The sequence below is a fragment of the Fusarium redolens genome, assembly GCF_020744475.1.
Source record: "Fusarium redolens strain MPI-CAGE-AT-0023 chromosome Unknown BKA55scaffold_27, whole genome shotgun sequence".
Classification (NCBI taxonomy): domain Eukaryota; kingdom Fungi; phylum Ascomycota; class Sordariomycetes; order Hypocreales; family Nectriaceae; genus Fusarium; species Fusarium redolens.
Window position 1 is genome coordinate 16,912 of NW_025763690.1, and position 22,206 is coordinate 39,117.

At 47.4% G+C, this 22,206-nt stretch overlaps 9 protein-coding genes across 9 annotated transcripts; 3 read left to right on the plus strand and 6 right to left on the minus strand.

Annotated features, from left to right (window-relative positions):
- The first annotated feature begins 386 nt into the window (after positions 1-386).
- BKA55DRAFT_584620 (uncharacterized protein) lies at positions 387-1,706 on the plus strand. The gene is made up of 2 exons (XM_046194353.1): positions 387-973; positions 1,025-1,706. Exons 1-2 carry the CDS (start codon positions 398-400, stop codon positions 1,310-1,312), a joined length of 864 nt encoding a protein of 287 aa, XP_046042132.1. The 5' UTR covers positions 387-397; the 3' UTR covers positions 1,313-1,706.
- On the minus strand, positions 1,687-4,594 carry BKA55DRAFT_627008 (uncharacterized protein). The gene is made up of 6 exons (XM_046196867.1): positions 4,502-4,594; positions 4,425-4,453; positions 3,854-4,371; positions 3,103-3,803; positions 2,821-3,050; positions 1,687-2,773 (listed from the first exon to the last, which is right to left on the minus strand). The coding sequence occupies exons 1-6, from the start codon at positions 4,538-4,540 to the stop codon at positions 2,167-2,169; spliced, it is 2,124 nt and encodes a 707-aa protein (XP_046042133.1). The 5' UTR covers positions 4,541-4,594; the 3' UTR covers positions 1,687-2,166.
- Positions 4,595-4,760: 166 nt separating this feature from the next.
- BKA55DRAFT_627012 (uncharacterized protein) lies at positions 4,761-6,342 on the plus strand. The gene is made up of 2 exons (XM_046196868.1): positions 4,761-5,483; positions 5,533-6,342. Exons 1-2 carry the CDS (start codon positions 4,980-4,982, stop codon positions 6,235-6,237), a joined length of 1,209 nt encoding a protein of 402 aa, XP_046042134.1. The 5' UTR covers positions 4,761-4,979; the 3' UTR covers positions 6,238-6,342.
- Positions 6,343-6,510: 168 nt separating this feature from the next.
- Positions 6,511-8,037, minus strand: BKA55DRAFT_697288 (uncharacterized protein; the record flags this gene model as incomplete). The annotated part of the gene is made up of 2 exons (XM_046200357.1): positions 6,511-7,615; positions 7,661-8,037. The coding sequence occupies 2 exons, from the start codon at positions 8,035-8,037 to the stop codon at positions 6,511-6,513; spliced, it is 1,482 nt and encodes a 493-aa protein (XP_046042135.1).
- Positions 8,038-9,365: 1,328 nt separating this feature from the next.
- Positions 9,366-11,029, plus strand: BKA55DRAFT_584628 (uncharacterized protein). The gene has a single exon (XM_046194354.1). It carries the CDS (start codon positions 9,489-9,491, stop codon positions 11,010-11,012), a length of 1,524 nt encoding a protein of 507 aa, XP_046042136.1. The 5' UTR covers positions 9,366-9,488; the 3' UTR covers positions 11,013-11,029.
- Positions 11,030-12,320: 1,291 nt separating this feature from the next.
- Positions 12,321-13,364, minus strand: BKA55DRAFT_584629 (uncharacterized protein). The gene is made up of 4 exons (XM_046194355.1): positions 13,157-13,364; positions 12,885-13,103; positions 12,694-12,830; positions 12,321-12,641 (listed from the first exon to the last, which is right to left on the minus strand). The coding sequence occupies exons 2-4, from the start codon at positions 13,078-13,080 to the stop codon at positions 12,606-12,608; spliced, it is 369 nt and encodes a 122-aa protein (XP_046042137.1). The 5' UTR covers positions 13,081-13,103; positions 13,157-13,364; the 3' UTR covers positions 12,321-12,605.
- An 89-nt stretch (positions 13,365-13,453) lies between these two features.
- Positions 13,454-16,056, minus strand: BKA55DRAFT_584636 (uncharacterized protein). The gene is made up of 7 exons (XM_046194356.1): positions 15,790-16,056; positions 15,615-15,740; positions 15,493-15,558; positions 15,319-15,441; positions 14,944-15,269; positions 14,003-14,898; positions 13,454-13,954 (listed from the first exon to the last, which is right to left on the minus strand). The coding sequence occupies exons 1-7, from the start codon at positions 15,840-15,842 to the stop codon at positions 13,595-13,597; spliced, it is 1,950 nt and encodes a 649-aa protein (XP_046042138.1). The 5' UTR covers positions 15,843-16,056; the 3' UTR covers positions 13,454-13,594.
- Positions 16,057-17,359: 1,303 nt separating this feature from the next.
- On the minus strand, positions 17,360-18,272 carry BKA55DRAFT_546028 (uncharacterized protein; the record flags this gene model as incomplete). Its single annotated transcript, XM_046190875.1, has 4 exons — positions 17,360-17,462; positions 17,568-17,891; positions 17,997-18,128; positions 18,265-18,272. The coding sequence occupies 4 exons, from the start codon at positions 18,270-18,272 to the stop codon at positions 17,360-17,362; spliced, it is 567 nt and encodes a 188-aa protein (XP_046042139.1).
- A 737-nt stretch (positions 18,273-19,009) lies between these two features.
- On the minus strand, positions 19,010-21,092 carry BKA55DRAFT_627020 (uncharacterized protein). The gene is made up of 3 exons (XM_046196869.1): positions 20,835-21,092; positions 20,381-20,783; positions 19,010-20,296 (listed from the first exon to the last, which is right to left on the minus strand). The coding sequence occupies exons 1-3, from the start codon at positions 21,002-21,004 to the stop codon at positions 19,133-19,135; spliced, it is 1,737 nt and encodes a 578-aa protein (XP_046042140.1). The 5' UTR covers positions 21,005-21,092; the 3' UTR covers positions 19,010-19,132.
- Between the last annotated feature and the right edge of the window lie 1,114 nt (positions 21,093-22,206).

Sequence of the window (22,206 nt, forward strand, 5' to 3'; positions counted from 1 at the left end):
CAAAGCCGTTGAGGAGAGACTTGAACTGCACTTGGTTTCTGGCATAGGCCTCTATGAGAATGAGTTGTCTTGACTTTCTCAACGAATTACTAACACTGATATATGAGGTTACCTAGACAGATATATTTCCCCTCAACGGAAACAGTTCTAGTTAGTGCCTGAGTGACTCGACAATAGCACCCAAATCTTATCGTATGATTTATCTGCCTAACAGGCCTTAATACTTGGCGATCGGGTTTCATCAAATGAGAAATTTGGGAGAGATGGCTGTGCTTACTGTGGAAGCCTGCTGACGCATCTCATAGGGCCAAATCTGTAGGCTTCAGTGGTCTGTTCACCAGCCTCAATGAGAGTACCTCAATCTTCTCATCCTCTCTCTTTTCCATCTTCTGTCAAAATGGTTGAACGAAAATTTGAGCTCATAGACGAGCATGACTTCAACAGAACTTACCACGGCTTTTCAATACACGAGCAATGGCAAGCCTGGGAGACCGCCCACTTGTTCTGCGTCAACGAAATTGTTGAGAATCCAACCGACGGCGCGCGGCTTGTTTCAATCGGCTGCAATAATGGCGATGCTAGTTCACCAAACTGCACTACAGCATGTTCGAACGCAACGCTCATGTACAGTTCACCAGTAAACCTGTGGAACTGCATGACTCTCGCGACGTTAGGTATACTTGTTGGTCAGGGAAACAATACGATTGACCGCGATAGTGAGAGGAAGATGGATGAGAGATTTCATTTTGGGACTGTTGAGAAGTTCAATTCCTTGAATGTCTTTCGGAAAGTCAGAGACTGTGCTTGGGCGTCTTGCTCTGACTCTACGTATGGCAGCTGTACGAGCAGTCTTCAAGGGTTCAAGTGCGGTCCTGTGTCGCCGGATAACATCGCCGAGTTTGGGAGGGCTATGGCAAAACCGTATTGTCAGGCTGCAAGTGCTGGTATTGATTTGGACATCGCTGGACAAGGTGTAAGCCACCCATTCCTACCTGTTCCAAGACACTCTAAAAGACTTCTGTAGATCGTCACGGCGTATATCATCCAGCTCGCCCTTGTCCTTTTCCTAGGCCTCTGCTTCAAACTCACAACGTCCTGGATCCGAAACTTCGGCCGCATAGCTAGTTGGCTTCAACAAGGCGCTGTCTGCAAGAAACATGTCAGAAATGGCAGACAACACTGTCTCAAACACGCTTCGCAAATGCTGCATCCTCAGCTCTGCTGGATTTCCAAGAGTCGCAAGCCTTGTTCGCTGCTACCATCTCGATCACAGCTATCATCACATTCGACGGCGGAAATAGACCTGGACTAGCAAATATGCTTACGATCTTCTCATGGATGTTCAATCGTCGAATTATGCAGGGCTTAATCACAGCCGGCATGTATCCCGTTCTTATGGCGCAGCTAGTCATGCATCGAGCAGGAGAGCGCCGTTTCTATACTCTTTTCTTCGTGGTGCTGTCTTGGATCGTTATGACTGTCATGCCTGAGTTCGAAGACCTTAACGCTGCTGCATTTGAAGAGCACCTGAAGCAAGTTTCCCCGGTGGAAGCGTGTGGAGGCAACCCCGGTCCTATGAGCTTTTGCCAGAGCATCAAGGTTAAGAAGAGCTACGAGTTCTTCGCCCTGACTATAGGCTTCCAATTCATTGTTCATATCATTGCATCATGTCTGGTTATCGACTGGATTGTGCAATTCGCCAAGACTCGAATGGCAGGAGATAAGGTCAAGTATATGCAAATCGGCAGAGAGTCTCAGACGATCTTCTCATTCGCAGAGACCAAGGCCGCAAAACTGGCATTAGGGTTCTTCTGGGCTACTATTGAAATATTCAACATTATTATGGTCTTGATTGGACTGCGCGAAATGATTGATCTGCTTGGTATGTACTTGGCTGATGGGGGTCCGTCGACATGGGGTTTTGGGCAACTCGTTGCTGTGGCTATCTGGTTCCCAGTAATGATCAAATTTATTTGTTTGAATATCTGTATGTTTTACTGCACATGATAGTATGGATATCTGCTGACTTTCGTAGTTGGACCTAGGAAAGAAATTAAGACGGACAGGCCACAGGTATTGGAGATGGCTAGCTATCCATACAACAAAACGGACAACCCAGCATCTAGTTCTGCATAAACATTCAGAATCTACATTTTCATCAGAACTTCATGTCAGCTCAAAGTTCTGCTCTCCGTAGTAGACATCCCAAGCAAACCAGTCGAACATAACATCAAATGGCCGTTTGGTACCCCGGGATTCTGCCTGCAACGACTCTGCACCCTCGAGAACCAAAGGACCTTCATCCAAATTTCCATCAGGGATCTCTGTAGACTGTGAATCTTGAGTAGGGATCATTTCTGGTGATATCCACTGAAGATAATGCTCCAAGTCGATATCAATTTCGTCACCTAGCTCTGTTTGTATTTGTTGCATGTAGACCATTGACGTGCTGTTCACTAAAACACTGGTCTTCTGACTTTGGCTTGAGAGTGGCTGCAATGACTCCGGAGCTAGTGGATGAGTTGAGTATAGGGAATCCGGACGGTCTATGTGCAGCTTGGCTAAGCGGAGGAATACTGTCGCGATGTTCTCAAGACGCGCGCACAGTGGAGCTAGCATCTGCATTTCAGCTCTCATACTTGAGTAGTAGGAAGCTGTTGCCGAAAGAAGTTCAAGATCTTGTCGGGTCGTGACCGTGCCCAAAATGGCGTGGCCCTGTGCCAGATGCTCAAAGATTATGAAGTACGGTATGAAGGGAAAGTATAGAAGGTGCCTAACGCATGTTAGATAGCTGTACGTAAAAGATGGGGCACGATTCACCATATCATGCTGTTGTATACCGAAGTCCAGTTTGACACCAATGAAGGGAGAAGAGAGACTGCCTCCCTGGCTGCCTCCAGTCTCACAGTCTTGGATGGAGGATGAGACTTGAGAAGAGTCATGAAGGCATGTAAGTAGTCAAACTTGACGGTGCTGATACCTAGTGTCATTTCATGTAGCTGATTGGGACTTGACGACGGTCTCTCGTTGTCAAGAATATCCCTCAATATCTGTAACGCTTTAGCCTTTCATGTCTTACAATAATGCAGGATTTGGCTTTACTTGATTCGTTCGAGCATACCATTCCCTGAGCTGGTCTCTTAGCGCCTTTCCATGCTCTCGCTTCTGTGAATCAAGGATGGTGCCAATCATTTTTGCAAACTCCATACGTGCGATAAACATGTGAGCTCCGAACCTTGACGTTTCAGCGCTTCCTTCTGGATGAAGGGAGTCGCTTTGAGGCTGAAACTTTGTCAGATATCCCAAGTCTGGGAGCGGGACGCAAGAATATATCGCTGATGAAAGGAAGCATGGGCGACCAAATGCGAGAGCACATGACTTATCTACCGCGAAGAGAAGCCAAAACAGGCTAAGTCTTCGTTGTCGAGTTTCAAAGTCTGAATTGTAAGATGTATGCAGAGCCAATGCTTCAGCTTGACGACATGCATGGCCGACAAGCATCCACGATAGATTCGGCGAAGCATAGTCCTCACCATGGATGGCTAGCATGATGAGTGCTTGAAGATTGACTTCGTGAGGTTCGAGAAAGATCCTGCTATCGTTAAGTGCCAACTTCATATTGTTCCGGTACCTTTGACCTTTGGCATCTTCGTTATTTTTCAGCATAGTGAGGATCATGTAATTGACATACACAACCCATGACTTTCTTGACACAGTCTCAGGTCTGAATATGGTTTGTATGAGAAGATCTTCTGAAGGCGTGATGAAGAACGCGTCGCCTAGACAGGCATTTTCCAAGAAGCCTACAGCCAGTCAATTAAAGTCCATAACTTCTGTCGAGAGTAATACTAACGGCCTATCATCTGATAACCCTCAGATCTGGATGGTACGTAGAAACCAGTATCAGAATGCTCTTTGCTGGCTACTGCTGTTGTCAAAGAATCTGAAAAATACTGCAACTCCTTTGCAGCATGCTGATGAAGAGGTGATGATCCGATAGTCGCGTTTGTGATAGCTGTGTCCTTCAGAAAAGAGAATGAATTGACATCTCCAACACTCAGGTTAGGAGGTGGATCTCCTCCTCCCTGAGGTTCACGGCTTTTTTCTGACGCCTGTTGGCAGTTCGTTGACGCAGCGTGATTCATCGCTTCAACAGCTTGAGTTACGGTATCAGTCAGAACTTGCACCGCTTCCTCAACTTTCTGTAATCGCTCATGTATCCCATCTATAATTGATCGGCCTGTTGAACTAATAGATGATGGATCTACCAGCTCGTTGGACTGTGGCTTTGGAGCCGGTTTATCTCGGGAATAGTTACAAGGCCCCGGCCAAGGCTTGCACGCGCTGCATTTGGGAAGTTCCTTAGAGCATCTAGAAAGCTGTTAATAGTCTTCATTTTGTTCTCACTTTGTTTCAGTATATACCTAAACTTCTTTTGCTTGCAGTAGTCGCACTGAAGCTTGGTTAGTGTCAGCTTTGGCACAGGGTGAATGATGCTTACAGCATAACGAGCCAAGCCGCCATTGCCGAGTGACGGCATTTCAATTAGGGCTGATGGATCTTGTTTACGAAAGGGTTGATAGTGATAAATAATAGAAAGAATAGAATGACGCTATGAGACTAAGGAAGTTCCCCTCTGTCATCAAGTCCGAGGCAACGCAACCTCATTGGCCAGAATCGGAGAAAACAAAGTGCTTACTCTCCGAAGTCCGCCAATCAACTGCGTCAGGCTCGGACATCTAAGCAACATGCGCGATGTAGTTCAATGGATTCATCCGCCTTCCATCTTTTCGAAGACACCAGCTTATGAGTTAATAGTAGATGCCGGTCAGCGGAGGAATACCGGACTTTAGAGGGGTTATTGTTGTCCGTTGTCACCACCGGTTCATCAACTTTCTGATATAAAACGCATCAAGAGGTCATGTTCTCATCCTGAACAACACAGTGAAACAAAAGCATACCTTTGAAAACCTTCCAATATGACCATCAAACCATCCATCGCCATCATAGGAGCTGGCCCCAGCGGCCTGACTCTCGCCCGGCTACTCGAGATCAATAACATCGATTACATCGTCTATGAGCGTGACGAAACCCCAGAGCCCAAGTTCATCAACCAAGGAGGAACTCTAGACATCCACACCTCTTCTGGTCAACTCGCTCTTAAGGAGGCTCGGTTGTTTGACGAGTTCAGGAGCATAGCTCGACGGGATGCATCTAGAGTCTGTATGCAGAATCCAACCGGTACAGTCAAGGCTGTGTTTGGAGAAGACCGTGATGCACCCGAGATTGATAGACTGCAACTTCGGAAGCTATTGCTTGGCTCTATTCCGAATGACAAGATTCGTTGGGGTCATGGTGTAAAGTCTGTCGAGACAGGAGGCAAAGCTACCGAGCATGTTATCTGTTTCGCCAATGGTACCTTCGCATCTGGCTTTCGTCTCATCGTTGGCGCAGATGGAGCGTGGAGCAAGGTGCGCCCGCTGGTATGTCAAATCACTTATCGCCTTGTAGCCTGTACTAATACACTGCAAGCTTACTTCGTCAAAGCCAGATTACTCGGGCAAAGTCTTCATAGAGGGCAGCATATCACACAACAATCCCGCATATGTTGCTGCTCTCGAACACGCAGGGCCTGGGAACATGCTGGCAATGGGACAGCACAAGATACTTGCCGTTCAACAGCTGGCCGATCGCTCTTATCGGCTTTACATGGGCATGGATGCGCCGGAAGAGCTGTATCGCAGACCTCTGAGTCATAAAGATACAGAGGATATTCGCCAGAGATTCCTGTCTTCACTGGACTTCTTCGCCAATTGGGCTCCGAACCTGAAGGAATATCTGGCCAATGCTGAAGGGCCATTTCATGCGTGGCCTTTATATCGCTTGCCTGTTTCATCAGTGAGTTGGAACAGAGTCCCTGGCGTTACTCTTCTGGGAGATGCTGCTCATCTTGCGACGCCGCTTGTTGGAGAAGGAGTCAACATGGCGATGCTCGATGCTCTCATGCTCTCGACAGCCATAGCCAAGCACAGTAAGCAAGTTGGTGGTGCAGATATTGAAGGAGATCGGTTGGAAGATGCCTTGAAGGAATATGAGCAGGAGATGTTTGAACGTGGCCAGGACTACATACGACGCTGTATGGCACGCGAAGGGGAGTTCTTTTCGGAGAACGCGGCTGAGGACTTCATCAACATGATCAACGGGGCGATGCAAGATGGACAAGAGGAGGCCGAATGAGAAACTTCATCTTGCAAGTATGAAGAGAAAGAACATTGAACCATGCATAAAGTCACAACTCAATCGGAATGTTAGATGGAATGGAATCCTTGTTTGTATTTTGAATCGAAAGTAAAACCGTGGATGCTGAGTGATTTATCATCTCGCTCTCAGACCCGGTATCATTTTGCTAAAAGGACCAAGATGTAAAGTAATCCCAGTCAACTAACCCAAGTACCTAGCAATCGTATACTCATTCCTCAATGCAAAGAACTTTGTTTTGTTTTGACGCAATTATTGACTCTCAACAGTGACAGCCTTGGCGATCTGGTTCTGAAAACCATTCGCCTTCTCCTTCAGGTCACTAAGGATACCCTTGTCCTGATGACCATTGGTCTTGGAAGAGCTCACGACATAGTCGTCGTCGCTGCTGGAGTCTTGCTGAAGACCATCGACACCCTCGGGACCAGAGGCGTGAAGCTTAGCGTTCTCGACGCCGTTGAGGGGAATGTCTTGAGCATTGCCGTTCTCAACGGGTGCACCGTTCATGGTGTAGCCAGTGTCGCTGCTGTCAACGAAAGCTTCGATACCAGCGCCCTGTCGAGGATAAGACTTCATGATCTTCTTGTGCTCCTCAAGAGCAGCAACCATCTCGTCATGGCTGACATCGTTCAAGAAAACGCAGTCACCCATTGGGTTGACGGGAACAGCAGCGCGAAGCTTGCCGTCGCGGGTCTTGAGAATAGCAGCGGTGGCCTTCTCAAGAAGAGGAGAGTCGAACTGAGGGTGATCCATGGAGAGACCAGCTCGGGAGAAGAGGTTCAAAAGACGAGTATGTTCCTCTGATGAGAGAAGACCACGGATGTGAGCGAGGGTAGCAGAGTACGCCATGTCAATGGAGATAGCATGGCCATGACGGAGAGGCGTCTCAGGGACAAGCTCATGAAGAGGCGACCAAGTATGACCATAGGCAATAACACGATCAAGCATAATCTCATGCAAGTTCGGTGTCTCAAGCTTCAGCATCTCATGAATACCAGCACGGCAGATCTTATCAGCAACCTCCTTAATCTCAGGAGTAGCATCATCAGATCTTCCAAAGCCAGTGTTGATGAGCTGCTCACAGTACTTCTCAAGAAGATCATACGTCTCTTTGTGAGCACAGGTGGAGATCTTGATCAGCTCTGCGAAACCGTTGCGTATCTGTGCTACGGGGAGACTGCGGAGGAAAGTGAAGTCAAGGAATGTATGGGAGGGCGCATGATAGGCGCCGAGACGGTTCTTGTAGCGGCCGTAGTTGACAGCAACTTTGATGGAGACTGAGGCATCGATGAGACCGATGACTGTGGTGGGGATGCGGATGTAGTTGGTGTTGCGGCGATACGCAGCACAAGCGAAGCTATAACGGTCAGTTGAGTTATTTACAACGGTGGCTGAAACTTACCCAGCAATGTCAGTGACAAGACCGCCACCAACAACAAGAACAGGCTCCTTTCGGAAAATACCAAAATCGGTCATAGAATCAACAATCGACAACAGCGTATCCATACTCTTGGCCTTCTCACCAATCATCGTCTTATGAATAGTAAGAGGAATACCATAATGATCAAAGTACCTCTGCATCTCATTCCCATAAAGGTTAAAGATGTTGAGATCCATCACAGCCAGACACCGTCCCCAGGGGGAGTAAAGCTGGTATAGCTGAGGATTGGCAGTGTTGAAAACACCATCGAGAAACTCAAAGTCATATTCGATCTTCTCGTAGCCACAGACAGCGAAACCCTTGGAGGTGGGCTCGACAGTAGCACTCATATCAGACATGGTGGGTAGTGTTTTAGGGTAGGACAATAGGGATATAAGGGTGTAGAGGATGTGTGTAAGTTGGAGGGTAGGTGATGGGAAGAGCTTTTTTATGTGTTGCAACTTCCTCTGAGGGATATTCAACTACCGACAAGCTTCAAGCCAGGGTTCTTCACGAGAGCAAGTTAACACTACATAAGTTCTCGGTAAACCATTGGTTGGGAGAGAGGTACAGAGACAACAGGACCGTTTTCGTTGGGTAGTGTGTTTGAGGCCAGAGACTTGGCTATAGGTGCATTCTCGCACGCAGACGCATGTATCTAATGTTGGTGTCATGATGTACAAGTTATGATGGGTCTGAAGCATTAGTTCCACGCTTCTGTACGAGTGGACGGAAGACCTCCCGAAGGAACGAGTGGTTGAGCACGACATAGGTCTTTCTAGCCTGTTTGGCAAGGTGTATTGCGAATCCTTCTTTCTCGAGGTGTCATATACCTACGAACAGAGGTGAGAAGACGGGATGTACCGTGAATTGTCGTTCAGGGGGCAAGATCTAAGGCCCCGCGTGGGGCAGATTGTACCTAGATCTCATATCGTAGGAGTGTCGCTGAGGGGAAAAGGGTACTGTATTCTCGTAAAGACGGGGCGATGTTAGCGTGAGGGCGTCGATTACACTACCATCTCGCATGTGCGCGTCATTCATTAGGTTTTCCCCACGTTGACCTAGTGGGTAGCTGAATGGGGGACATGTGAAATAGACCCTGAAGTGAGATCGGAAAGGTCAATGGGAATGTTGCACTGCAGATCTACGATATCTATCCTTGCTCTTCACGGGGACCGTTATTCCCTGACCGCCTTTATTTTCCGAATTCCTATTGTTTTGCAGCTCTTCTATCCACTCACTCGCGAGTCTAGCACGTCATAGAAATAGCAAACTCCTAGCACAACATCTCGGTGTAACAGTATTGTGGGCTGATGAAAAGAGTCTCGACCCGTTGTATCGGTATTCACAATGGCACACAGGCTCAATTCCGCACATGGTGTGTTTTACTTGTGATACCTCAAAAGACATGAGGAACACCCTGTAGCTGTAATTGGTCGTATAAGGGACCGGTGTGAAATGCTGCATATGCAAGAGAGATCCATGGTGTAAAACCATCGGAGCTAATCTTCCTGGCGAAGAAGTCTAAAGTACTCCACCTCTTCAGGATCTCAGACTAAGTTAAGTTAGACAGTCTTAGTAGAGGGGACTGGTTTGCGATCGGAATGTGTTGCTCCGGAGCTGCACCGACGTGCTAGTGACACCATTCTCCGCAGACACGCCCAAGTCATGACGTCTTCCAATTGACTTTTTTCACAACGCGTTTTCGAGCTCTGCCCTCCATAGCTATAGCTCTTGAGCTTGGTGAAGCTCATAATTGTCAATTGGACACCGTTACGACTTAATCTTTAGAGTTTATATCCCATTGATCATGAGTAGTGAGTCAAATCAGGCTCTTGAGAGCTCTCGAGCCATTGAATTCGCCAAGAACTTGGCTCTCCTCCTCCTCAGCTTCATATTCCTGCCCACGAATGTACTATTTGCATTAGGGGCTTACCTCTGGAACCGCTTTGCCCCGAAAACCTCAAACCTTCAAAATGATGGTGATAATCTGGACAAAGTCACCGTCTTGGTTACGGGCGTGAACATGGCAAAAGGTCTTTCACTCGCACGAATGTTTCATCGTCGAGGCCATCGCGTCATAGGAGCAGATTGTCATTCCCTCTCCCCTGGTCGCGTATCCTTCGCAATCGACGCGTACTATCGTCTCCCACCGCCTTCAGGTCCTTCAAAAACGAGCATGAATGATCCATATCTCAATCGCATTGTCGAAATCATTCACTACGAAGACGTTGACCTTTGGGTTTCTGTCTCGGATGTCAATGCGGCTGTTGAAGACGCTGCAGTTCGAGAAATCATCGAAGCTCGTACGAATGCTAAAGCGATTCAATTCGGTGTTGAGGATATTCGGAGACTTCATGAGAAGGATGCGTTTATCGAGCATACCAAGGGTCTTGGGCTGACGGTCCCGTTGACGGAAGCTGTTGAGGATAAAGAAGATGTTATAAACTTCCTTCAAAGGAACGGAGGTCTTAAGCACAAGCATGGTGCGAGGCAATATCTTGTCAAGCCTGTTGGTGTAGATGATGTTGCGCGCTTTGCAATGCCTTTACTTCCTCTTTCCTCTGAAGATGCTACCCTCACACGCATCGACTCTATTCCCTTCGAGACAGCCAAATGCTCCTTCATCATTCAAGAGTACATCACAGGTCTTGAGTTCTGCACTCACGCGCTCGTCATACGCGGTCGCGTTTGCGCTTTTGTCGCATGTCGTTCCGCGGATGTTCTCATGCATTACTCCGCCCTCCCAGCTGATTCCCCTCTGAGCAGGGCAATGCTTGACTTTACACTCAAGCAAGCTGAAGAAGGCGGGGAGAGCTTTACAGGCCATATGAGCTTTGACTTCTTGATAAATAAAGAAGACGAAGACGCCGTGAAGTCTGGTGCAGATAAAGAGGTCACGATATATCCCATTGAGTGCAACCCAAGAGTTCACACTGCCACCGTTCTCTTCAACAACACCCCAGAGATCGTCGATGAGTATCTTTCCATTCTATCCCCATCTGCACCAAGGCCTTTGACAAAGCCACCACTGTCACCTACGAACCCTCAGCAATACTACTGGGTGGTCCAAGATTTCGTCGAGCTTGTTCTGTATCCTTTCTACCTCACTCTCTTCCGAGGCACAATGAGTTTGTCGGATATCCAAAAGTCCATTCGGGCTTTTGTGCAACATATAATCTACTGGAAGGATGGGACTTTTGAGTCTTGGGATCCTCTTCCTTGGTTGTGGATGATGCACGTCTATTGGCCTGTCCAGTTCGCTTGGTACATGTCGACAGGATCTGTGTGGACAAAGGTTAATGTCAGTACTGGAAAGGCGTTCAAGGGATAGGTTGTTGCATGAGATGTGATGGTGTCGGAGCGTATGCTAGTATGCCGATGTTGCTGCTTGCTTGTCCATGAATTCATGATGAATGACTAGTGATAGCGTCTGCAGTTGAATAGAGATAAGTATGAAACTTTGAGAATGAAAAACCTCGTGCATATTTTTATTTGACTTATGCCTATGCGTGGAACATGCAGTTGGTCACCCTACGTCACCGTGCTGTAAGTCTCTGGCCTATCTGCTCGCAACGCGATGCTATTCCGAACCGTAACTTCGGCACAATGACCAACTCACATTGTCTTCTTCGACTATTTGCCTTGTAATAAAACTATATGCAGTGACTATTGAAGGTCTGTTCCTGATTTTATGCCAATGTCACCCCAAATCTGGGACGCAAGGGATCAACACCCCACCATCTGATAAGCCTGGTGTATATACACGCCAGAGTGGTATCCCTATCGTGAGAGCCCAGGTGTTCACAGACCATCCCCCGTGATTTAGGCCGTGTCCCAAAACGTCAATCCTCTGCAACCATAACTTCACGTCATGTGTTCCCCCAGATATTAGTCCAGGCGTTGCTCGATCTGCATGCCGTACACCCTCTCGCTGTGATCCATTCCTGTTACCCGGTGGTTGCGTCCCCAACACCCGGAACTCACGATATGGTTGCAGCCCGTTGTGATTGAACTGCCACGGCAGTCTTAGCGTGGTCAAGGGAGGGAAGGACCATATCGTGCGTACACGTGGCAGGACGAGTCTGTGTGATCTGTTACCTGCGAGGCTAATCGTGATGTTTCTGTACCGTAGCAATTTTGACACTATGCGATCGCACGCTGGTCTACCATGCATCAAATCCTTCTAGAATCTTCTTCCGGTTCTCCCTTCTCGGTAGGAATGGCTTGTCCTGTGAGAGTGGCACTGTCTTAGTGTTTTGTCGACACAACTGCACGTCATGCTCTTATTTCTTTCGTTTGCTTTACACAACTTACATATCACTTAGATGATATTTTCTGTTTCTCATGGATGCCAGTATTGTGTTTAAAAGCATATTCGTTCGATTTCGCACGTTTTGGGATGACTGTATGAGGCTGGTAGTTCAGGCTGTCGATATCTTACAGCGAATAGTCGAGCAAGGTTTAGACAGCCGGGGTTACCGCTCGTGGACTCCATATGCGGATTGAATAAATACAAAATATTCTACAGAGTTCCATGGGACAAGATGGATCAGTATGACAAGCACTATTCCTAATCAACCACCAATTTTAAGGGACGGGATTTGGTTTAAATGCGTTAGGTGAACTACAAAAGAAACACCTCTCGATAACTAAGATTTGCTTCAATATAGCCACGCATAGCGATTAGAAACTCCTACGACTGGTTACATATTTTCTCCCTGGCCTTATGCCTGATGGTGATGGGCATGGTGTCTGGCTCAAAGACCAGGCCACTGTGACACGATGATGTTCAGAAGTAAGATCAGTTTATGAAGATCTCAATGGCCGAGAACAACTATCCTGTGATTAATGTTGCGCTCAGGCGGAAGTTAAAGATATTTCATCACCCTCTCCAACATCGGTTTCTTGTATGTTGTTGTCCAATTCAAATACATGCTCCATCGCAAATCGTGATGTATCCCTGCAGATGCATGTTCAGCTCGATCCAGTCATCCCATCATTCACATACTCACCAAATCCTTTCCTGGCTGATCTTTGCAATCACTGGACAATGGGAAATACCGTTTGACAGACCATAAAAAGGTCAATGGATTATAGTTGAAGACAAATTTCGCATTCGGCGCTTCTTCACGGTATATGTCAAGGGTTTCTGGCTATTTTCAGCGACTCCCCTTCAATTCGACTGTGAGGGAAGATTGTTGACCTTCAAAGAGCGTGATGACATCCGAAATCTGAGATCCTCGGACTCCAAAGCCAATGCCGGCAACATGCCAGAGGACGTCTTTCATGTGCTTATTCATTTCGGAGCCAGGTATCGTATCCCGCTTCCCGTAGCTGGCGCGTATGGTTGAAGATCTGCGCCTCAACAAGAGCGGTATCATAGCCTTGCTGCGTAACATACATATGGCGACCCGGTAAACCGCTCGATATCAAGTTCAGTAATTCTTTCATCAACAGTCTAGAGCCATGACTCACGTATAGAAAACGTTGACTTCACCGCATCCCGGCAGCGTCGTCACCGAGCTGAAGATAGAACCAAGGGAGAGAAGCGATTGTGAGACAAGCATATTGAGAAAGATGAGTTATGCACCAGCAAGCTTCATCAGCCAGCCTGCGCGTTTTATATACAGCTGGTGAACGGCTGTGTCAGCCCCAAACTCAAGCTGAAGCCACTTCGTCTTCTCATTCGTCTTATCTCAGACAGGTTACAAACTCGGCATTTCGTATTGGTTAATGACGTAGCTGTGGCTTACTGTCCGCGCATTTGTGTATCACAATGATTGGACGGCGAGGTTCTCAAAGCAACCTCGGCTTCTTAGCCGGGACCGAAAGTTGGCGCCATATGGTAAAGGATATTGAACGGCTGAATATTAAACTGTCAGCCAAGAAAGAAACAACTCTATATGATGTCGTCTATGAGATATTGACAAGTAAAGAGTCAGAAAAGAACTGATCCAAAAACGGCTCCCCATAAACATCCTCCAGATCAAACAAATTATGCGAAACATTCTCCATCGGCGCATTATCCTCATCGCTATTAATCGGATGTATAAACTTCGTCGCAACTTTGATAGTAGCGCTCGTCGCAGCGTAAGTCCCTCCTGCTTTGGCGTCACTGCATAAACTCGCCCAGTCAACGCCCGACATTGCAGGATCAAGGAGCTCCCACATCATATCTGGTTCAAATTGTATAGTTGCGCTGCTAGATTCGTCATCTTGTGGAGATTGTCGTTTCTTTGTGACTTTCACGTTAAGAGTTCGTAGAATCTCAACCTACAACGGTGTCAGTATCACCAACCACCAAGCACTATGTAGACTCACCTTTTCAGCAATATGAGGCCACTTCCGCGATAAATGCTCCAGAAAAGTCTCGCAAATACCCAGATTCTCCTTCGCCTTCTCCGAAACCTTCCTATCCCTCGCAAACTGAAATATCCACAATATCGAAACACATCCAGCAACAGCTTGTCCAATCAAAGGATCATTAACCTCAAACTGCCTATCCGCACACATTCTCACAAGTCTAGAAACCCACTCTGCGTGGAATAAAGCTTGATCAACTGTATTCTGCAGAAAGGAACGTGGTTGAAAGTTCCGACCTGCGCGGCGAAGAGCGACAAGTTGGACGAAGGGGTTGTTGAGGATTGCTTGGGTGGCGTGCATCATTACTTGAAATAATACCCACGGAGCCCAGTATTCTCTGTTTTCGCTGAGTTCGGAGGGTGGTTGATCTGGGAAGGGCGCGTTGCGGATGAGATGGCGATGCGAAGTGATGTTTTCGAGCTCGTATAGCTTGACGGTGAGTTGATTGTGTCTTGACGTCGCGAGCCATGGATACTCATTCGCTCCGTTGCGAATATCTCGAAGGTAAGAAATGATACTGCCCCAAACGGAGATATAGCCAAGACAAGTTGCGACAATCCCCACGTCTTGGACGTTTGCTTCGTATGCATCTGTCAAGTCAGCGCAATATGTCTTCATCCCATGCAGAGTCGTTGGTCGTGGTACGCTTTTGGGATAATTCGGTGCGTGGGCTGCTTCGAAAAGAGTGTTGCAGTGGGGAGTAAAAGTGCTTTCTAGAATGGCGATACTCCAGTGACATCTTGAGATCGCATCATCGGACTGTCGTGAGCCGCTGGTTTTTGAGTCTGAGAGGCGAAGTGACTCCAGCTTGGCTGCCATTCCTATCATCATCCACGCCCGGGAAGGTTTCCCCGCTGAGCAACTGTCAGCGACATACAAAATGGCCAAATCTTACATACCAATATGATCACACAAAGCAAGAAGACACAAAGCCTGCATAACCTCCAACTGCGCAAGCCCTTCCGCCGCCATATCAACTACACTCCTCGCAGAGGTGGTATAGTACTCAATAGCTTTCCCTTCCAAGCCATAGTAGAAGTTATGACTTGTATAATGCAGTGACAAAGCTAGGAAGCTCCATCGGAGGTACTGAGGTAATGTCCCGATCTTTAGCTGAAGACGCTTCGGGTCGAAGAGTGGAAGCGGTTGAAAGTAAAGCTTTTCGCGGTAGGCATGTACGAAGTCTGTTAGGAGGTCCGATGGTGGTTCAGGGTTTGCTGGTGACCTGTTGTTGTTAGTGAGTCTGAGACTCTAGTTTATAAGCTGCGCCGTACCATGAGGAGGTTTCGGAGAGCATAGCTGTTATCGGAGGTAATTGCTGATGTATGCGGGGTGAGTTTGCATGACTATTCCAGGTATTGGCATCTTGACTTTGATGTCTGTTTCCAAAAGACTGACTAATATCCGGTTAGATAGAACACCAACTCTTACTCAACCTGAGAACTCACTCTGGCTCATGATACGAATGGCTCGATGCAGTCGGAGATATACTAGCGTGTTGTGCTTTGAGAGGCCTGCTTTTCATTATCAGCTCTCTCATTCATCGTAACCCTTCCGCACAGTGACTAACAAGCTCCGAGCAAAGGATCTTCGAGTGCTATTGACGTGATTCCGCGGAAGATAAGTACAAGTCTGATTCGCCATTCGACAGTGCGAACACCCCGGTTTCTCAGCAGGACATTTGATCTTCTTCTCACTACATATTCCTGTCAGTTTTGTCGCCATTATCGTGACTGATAACGTACCGACACCGCTCACAAGAGCGCCTTACACGCGGTTCGCCTGTAGTCCTCGGCATTGGCTTTATCGTTGGCCGTTGGCTGTATAACTTTGCGTAATCTCTTAGCAAAAATTCGGAATTCCGGTCAGCTCAGTTCCTGGGGTATCTTGAGTTCAAATTCCGGGCGCAAGCTAATGTGATAAAACATGCGGAGGAGAAAAAGCTCGGCCGCCGTCATGAAGATCGGAGATGAATCCCCACAATCTGTCACTGAGAATGATTGTGATTCGTCAGTCGAAAAATGTCAGTGAGACAAGATGGCTGAAAAGAGAATGTGGAGTATCAATGCCGTGTCACTTGATCGGGATGCATACCGATGGGGACTGAGACCGGGTTGATGAGCCGGTGATAAGATAAGATTGCTATACAAACGACTACAAAGCGTCATTGAATCAATTAATGATTTGCGAGAATGCGCGGAGTAGAAGGATAATGTACGGAGTACTTATGGAGCGCTTTTTCCGGCTCTGAGCATGCTTTGAAGAAGACACCAACCCCCAAACCTTCTCAAAAAAACACCATTACCCATTCCCGCATCCAACATCCAACATCCTCACCATCCTCGGTCCCTTCATGACCCTACTGTATCCCTATCCTAATGGGCCACCCTGCTTCTTAAACTACGCATCAAAAATCTGATCGTCAGGCCACTTCCTCGGCGCATTACAAGACTCACAATCTGCATCATGCTGGTAGATAGTCGTTTCCAGCGGTTTTCTCACCTCAGTGCAAGGACCATTCAGCTTGTATCCTTCGCACAACCACGTTTTGTATGTGTAAGATCTCATGTAGCGGTAGCAGTACTTGCATAGCCATGTCTCTGTTCTTTCTTGGCACATTTTGGGCAAGCAAGTCTTGAAGATGATGAATGTTAGGCTTTGAACTTGTGTCGGGATGTTATATTAAATGGTTAAATAATTGTGAGGGATGAGAGGAAGCCTTTATCCTTTTGGGGCAAAAGTGATGCTCAGTCTTCAGATGAAAGGCATCACTATCACGGCTTTCGCGAAAGTACCCAAAGAATCGCATTCTTTATTCTCCTCTCAATACTTCGCATGTTCACTGACCCTAAGCGTCACCTGCGTGTTGTTCACTGCAAAAAGGCAGCATGTTCACCTATAAAATCTGCCACTTCTTTGTCTCCCCGCCTACCCTCCAACAGCACGATTGAGGTCAATCAGAGACATCTGATCGTGACATTCAGTGCCTAGCATCAAATATTCTCCTCCTTTACCACTTTTAATCCTCACGATAGCGGCATTGTTGCTGGTGTAGCATGCTTTGTGCTATGCGATGCTGCGCCCTCTTAACTTGAAGACCGATCTTTATGAGGGGATCACGGCGGTCAGTCCAGCACTCGTACGACCTCTGTATTTTAAAATTATTTGATGGGGTTATTGTGGTCTGCCGGCACAAGAGACTCTCAAATTTGAAGAAACGCATCTCACGATCTCTCCGAGGTAAGTAAGATCAACGAAACGATGGTCATATTATCTATCTACCTGTTGTCATGGGTGGTCGGCAACCTTTTTCACTCATTTCCCATACTTATTGCTTTGATAATACATGTCGCAACCCCCATTCCCATCCAGCACTCGTCCGTCCACCACTGTGAGACTACTCTGATCTAAGGATAACCTGCGACAACAGTATCATTCACAACCAGCGGACCAATGTTGACGTGATCCCGTTGCTATAGACTCTTGGAACATCCTTTTTCGTTTCTTCTATAGGGTCGGGTACCAAGGCGTTTCATCAGGGGGCTGGTCGTCCATTTCCATGGCCTCCACGTCGTTTCCATCCCCGTCCTCCATTTCAACATCTGAAATACTATCTTGAATCGTAATTCGGTCCTTTCCAGGGAGCGGAGATGACCTGGTTGCCTCGGACGGTACATCCTCCGCATCATTGATCTCAACCTCTTTCCCCTTCGTCCTCTTTGCCGCTGCATGAGAAGAAGGCTCCCCCTCGCTCGTAGTAGGCGGGTCGGACAGACCTGAGGACGAGGCGGCTGGGTCATCTGGCTGTTGATCCGCTTCAGTACTGGCCTTGAACAAATACTCAATACTGTCTTGGATACTCTTATCCGGCTCAGCCAGTGCACCAGGCAACTAGCCCCTCTGGTCGATTTCGATTCTCCTGGGCAGCGTCTTCTTGTAAATCTTCTCAGACCCCGTATCCATAAACTCATGGCTCAACTTCTGTAACTGCTCTCTTTTCTCGCATATCAATGGCTCCCTTCGAATTTCATCCGCAACAAGTCTTTTTAGCTCTTCCTCCACGTTTTTCTTTTCCTTCTGAAGACTGCAACGCATGCAGGTGTGCGCTCCGATGTAGGACCAACGTTTCGCGTAAGGCCGCATTCTGAAGCTGCATATAAAATCGTCCTTGGGCTTGGGTGTCTTGTCTTGGAACTCGTCTTCCTTTATTGGGGGCTTACCATGGCATATTTGGTGGGTTGTGATGGTGATGGTGACTCTCATGTGGCAGTCTTCACAGCGCCTTTCATGGCTGGATTTCCGACACATGATGATGAAGTACTGGGTTCAGATTGTCGATGCTATTGATGATGTTCGTGGCGAGGATGTTGACAATGGATGGTGGGTAGGGGAAGGATGACGGAGAAGGTACTGGCGTCGGCGTTTATGTAGTGGAAGGCGTAACTGTAGCGAGCTAGGTCAATAGTACAAGTGTCGTTCGTAATGACGATGGAAGTTTGATAGCGGCGGCAGATTTTGTGCAGATGATGATGATGGCGTTCTTCGATGCATGGATCAGAATGGAGATTTGGCGGAGATTGTTGTTTTTCCATCTGAGGTGACTGGCGAGTGATGGAAGTCGCATTGGGTGAGCTCGTTGACCGTGGAGGAAAGTGATTTGTTCAGGTGCAAAGACTGCGACTGACTGCCTGAAGCACAAGCCATGCAACAGCACGGCTCGTTAGCGCTGAGATGGGTCATGCCGGGAGCTTTTTTAATTACTGTCATGGATGATAACTAACTTTTCAGTCAAAAGATTTATCTTAGGTGAAGGCAGTGAGTATATTGCCTATATGTGTTAATATATGTTCTTTACCTTTGTGTTGAGGCTGAAGCTTCTTTTAACCCCTCAACCTTATGACCACATCACAGTTCAAGTGTCATTAATGAGTATCAGTCTTTGAGTCACATCCTGTAAGTAGCTGATCAGGTATAAATACGGTAAAATTGACTATGAACAATAAGAATAGGTCGTAGGTATCATGCAATCTCGTCTCCAACATCACTCATAAAAACGTCCTCTATCACATCTCAATCATCACCAATCCCTTACTCGCGGTGCGTAGTTCCAGCATGCTCCTCCTTATGATGTCCAAGTCCACCATCAGTAACACCAGACGGTCTCGCAAGCGTCTCGTCATCACTAGACGCCGCTGGAACAGCAGTCTCGATATCCGTACCAGCCTGCTTTCTAATCCTCGACATCTCCTCAGGAGGAGGAGGAACCCACTTGGAACTCTTCATAGGATTAACCCTTTCAAGATACATAGTATCAATCTCCTCAAGAGTACGTCCCTGACCTTCAATGACGAAAAAGTAGACAAGCAAGCCACCGAGGACGTTACACCCCGCAAAGACGTATCCGTAGCGGAAGTCAATGTCTTTCGTGATGAAGGGAGTAAAGAAAGCGAGGAGGAAATTCCAGAGCCAGTTGCTAGCCGTTGAAAGAGCCATACCCTTGGCACGATATCGCGAGGGGAATATCTCAGCCATGATAGCCCAGATCATAGGACCCCAAGTGGTAGCGAAACCAAGAATGAAGAGACAAGCAAAGACGATCATAGCAATACCCGCACCCTGTGTCTTGGTTGGATCATTGCGATCCAGCGAAAAGTGTCCAACAGATGCGAAAATAAGGAAGCAGATGAACATCCAAGTACTTCCCGCAATAAGCGACTTGCGCCGACCGTAATGCTCAACAATATACAATCCAATAAACGTAACCAGAAAGTTAATCGTGTTCAGAATAATCTGCGTCTTGTAGCTGTTGATAGACACAGACTGAAAGATGGTAGTACCGTAGTAAAAGAAGTAATTCGCACCAGTGAGCTGCTGAAACATCTGAAGCGACATTCCGATGAAAATGCGATAAGCCATGCGCGGAGCTTTCCACATATTGACAAATTCCTGAACGGGATTCTGCTTGATCTTACTCTCGGCGCGAAGCTTTGACTCGATTTCTTCCATTTGAGTGTGGATTGCCCAATGGTTAGGCGTCGCGCCGTAGACTTTGCAGAGTGTGTCGCGCGCACGGTCGACTTTACCAGTGCGGTAGTCAAAACGGGGCGTATCAGGGAAAAAGAGAATTCCAATGCCGAGAACAAGGGTGAAGACCCAGCCGATGCCGATGACGATACGCCAGCATGCTGAGCTGTTGGGATGGTGCGTTACAGTGCCGTAGTTGAAGCACGCAGCCAAGAAAATACCCATAGTCTAGAAAGGTGTCAGTGCAATCCTTGACAATACCCCACAGATCGTCGGAACAGGAAACTTGGCATGCCAAGATTTACAACTTACAATAAAAAGCTGATAACAGCAAACCATGGCACCTCGAATCCACGGCGGTGCAGTCTCGCCCTGGAACATAGGAACAAGCAGCGATAGAGCGCCGACTCCAAGACCAGCAACCCATCGACCCATCATGATCTGCACCCAATCCGTGTTTGAAGAAATCTGGATGATAAAGCCAATAGCAATTACCCACGTCCAGCCGGAAATACTATACTTTCTTCCAATGCGGTCTGCAACAGGCGCTGCGATCAAAGCACCCATAAGCGTACCGATTGAGAGAAGAGCGACGATGAGACCTGAGCGAACGGTACTAAATTCTTTTTCTCCCTTGCTGTTTGTTTCGGCGAAACGGTCCAGAAAGTCTGGCATCTCGAGGAAGCCCGAGATTTGACCTGTATCATAGCCGAAGCTGTTCCCATCAGCTCATGTTTGGTAGAGTACAAGGGTAAAGGGAACTTACAGAAGACCACCCATTGAGACAAACGTAGCTAAAAGAAAGGATCGGGGTGTGACACGAGGTAAAGGCGAGTAATCAAGGCCAGCGAGAGACCTCCTCGCACCGGCCTCTTTTCCCTTTTCAGAGTTTGGATTCTGGTCATCAAAATGAACAGTGAGGAAAGACGGCGCCATGATGGGCAGTCCCTACAGTGAATAACAATGTGTTATAATCTTGAGTGATGATCAAAAGTCAATTGGTGATTGAGTTGATTCAGACTGGGAGGGTATCGAGGATTTAAATACATATTGAACAAGAATGACGTTATAAAGCCAAAGTGTGTTACTTCGTGATGTCAGGCCTGGAAAAACAGGTGTCCCAATGAGCCGCACTCCGGTAGCATCCCAGTTGTCATGGTCTCGAGACCATGAAATCGGTCCGTCCCATTTTTTTTGCTTCTACCAATTCTGTGGGGTTTGACCAGGGGAACTGGATGAATGGGGTGAACAATGGGTAATGGGGTCAATAATTGGATAACGGGGTACCACCTCCACGGGGTTGTAAAGCTGGGGAAAGCCCGAGATCCTTCACCTCACGCTGCGGTGAATGTGAAGTGTTTGGTATGACGATATGGCTTTTGGAACTGTAGTGGCTGCAAATCAACTGAAACGGCCTGTAAAGAACTGTAATGAATGTCATTAATCCCAGAACTTCTGATTGGGGGAAATGTCCCCGTGATGGCATGAATGACAGTTTGGTAGCAGCGTTAGTGCCTGAGTGCCACTAATCCTTGTTCAGTACTATTCTGAATCTGGTTCATGACGACACCCCGAGAGATCCGGAGAGACCATGACATTGATTCGATGAGCATCAGTCCATGACATCTTCTTGTCAAGATTGACTCTGAATCAAAGTCAATCGATATGTCCTTAGTACAGGAACTTAAATGTCAAGACTACAGTCTCTCTCTCTGAATCATTTCTTTATGCCCAGCCGTCAAAATCTCTTGCCCAACTGCCAAGCCCCGTTTGCCGATCTCCCCTACAAATCTTGGCATGCGAAGCAATGACGCCAATCCCCCAAAACGACGATCTCATCCATTCTCTCCATAGAATCTCCAGGTACCAACTACTCCCATTCGATTTCCAAGAACTTCCAGCACTGTACCCGCTCTCTTCGTCTCCGAACGGCCCTGCCTCGGCCGAAAGCACTTTTATCTTTTTCTTTATTTCTCCATACCCCGTGTCCCCCATTCTCCATATGATTGCCACTGTACGGTAGTTTAGGGAATTGTCTGTTTGCTGTCATGGGATGCGGGATGCATGTACCCTTCAGCCGCGTCCGGATGTACAGTATTCCCAGCGCCACTGCGTCATAGGCAATCCCGTACTCTTAA

Excerpts from the sequence above, each read along its gene's own strand:
- BKA55DRAFT_584629 (XM_046194355.1), bottom strand. The coding sequence starts at position 13,080 with ATGTTACGCAGCAAGGCTATGATACCGCTCTTGTTGAGGCGCAGATCT. Across the intron at positions 12,831-12,884 it reads TGTCATCACGCTCTTTGAAG|AAACCCTTGACATATACCGT; the intron begins GTCAACAATCTT and ends GAAAATAGCCAG. Across the intron at positions 12,642-12,693 it reads ATCAGCCAGGAAAGGATTTG|GGATACATCACGATTTGCGA; the intron begins GTGAGTATGTGA and ends ATGCATCTGCAG.
- BKA55DRAFT_627008 (XM_046196867.1), bottom strand. The coding sequence starts at position 4,540 with ATGCCGTCACTCGGCAATGGCGGCTTGGCTCGTTATGCT. Across the intron at positions 3,804-3,853 it reads GGGTTATCAGATGATAGGCC|GCTTCTTGGAAAATGCCTGT; the intron begins GTTAGTATTACT and ends GACTGGCTGTAG. Across the intron at positions 2,774-2,820 it reads GTATACAACAGCATGATATG|GCACCTTCTATACTTTCCCT; the intron begins GTGAATCGTGCC and ends AACATGCGTTAG.
- BKA55DRAFT_584636 (XM_046194356.1), bottom strand. The coding sequence starts at position 15,842 with ATGCCGAGGACTACAGGCGAACCGCGTGTAAGGCGCTCTTGTGAGCGG. Across the intron at positions 15,741-15,789 it reads CGCTCTTGTGAGCGGTGTCG|TGAGAAGAAGATCAAATGTC; the intron begins GTACGTTATCAG and ends AGGAATATGTAG. Across the intron at positions 14,899-14,943 it reads TGCTTTGTGTGATCATATTG|CGGGGAAACCTTCCCGGGCG; the intron begins GTATGTAAGATT and ends ACAGTTGCTCAG.
- BKA55DRAFT_584628 (XM_046194354.1), top strand. The coding sequence starts at position 9,489 with ATGAGTAGTGAGTCAAATCAGGCTCTTGAGAGCTCTCGAGCCATTGAA.
- BKA55DRAFT_584620 (XM_046194353.1), top strand. The coding sequence starts at position 398 with ATGGTTGAACGAAAATTTGAGCTCATAGACGAGCATGACTTCAACAGA. Across the intron at positions 974-1,024 it reads TGGACATCGCTGGACAAGGT|ATCGTCACGGCGTATATCAT; the intron begins GTAAGCCACCCA and ends AGACTTCTGTAG.
- BKA55DRAFT_627012 (XM_046196868.1), top strand. The coding sequence starts at position 4,980 with ATGACCATCAAACCATCCATCGCCATCATAGGAGCTGGCCCCAGCGGC. Across the intron at positions 5,484-5,532 it reads GGAGCAAGGTGCGCCCGCTG|CTTACTTCGTCAAAGCCAGA; the intron begins GTATGTCAAATC and ends ATACACTGCAAG.
- BKA55DRAFT_627020 (XM_046196869.1), bottom strand. The coding sequence starts at position 21,004 with ATGGCGCCGTCTTTCCTCACTGTTCATTTTGATGACCAGAATCCAAAC. Across the intron at positions 20,784-20,834 it reads GTCTCAATGGGTGGTCTTCT|CTTCGGCTATGATACAGGTC; the intron begins GTAAGTTCCCTT and ends TGATGGGAACAG. Across the intron at positions 20,297-20,380 it reads GCTGTTATCAGCTTTTTATT|ACTATGGGTATTTTCTTGGC; the intron begins GTAAGTTGTAAA and ends ACACCTTTCTAG.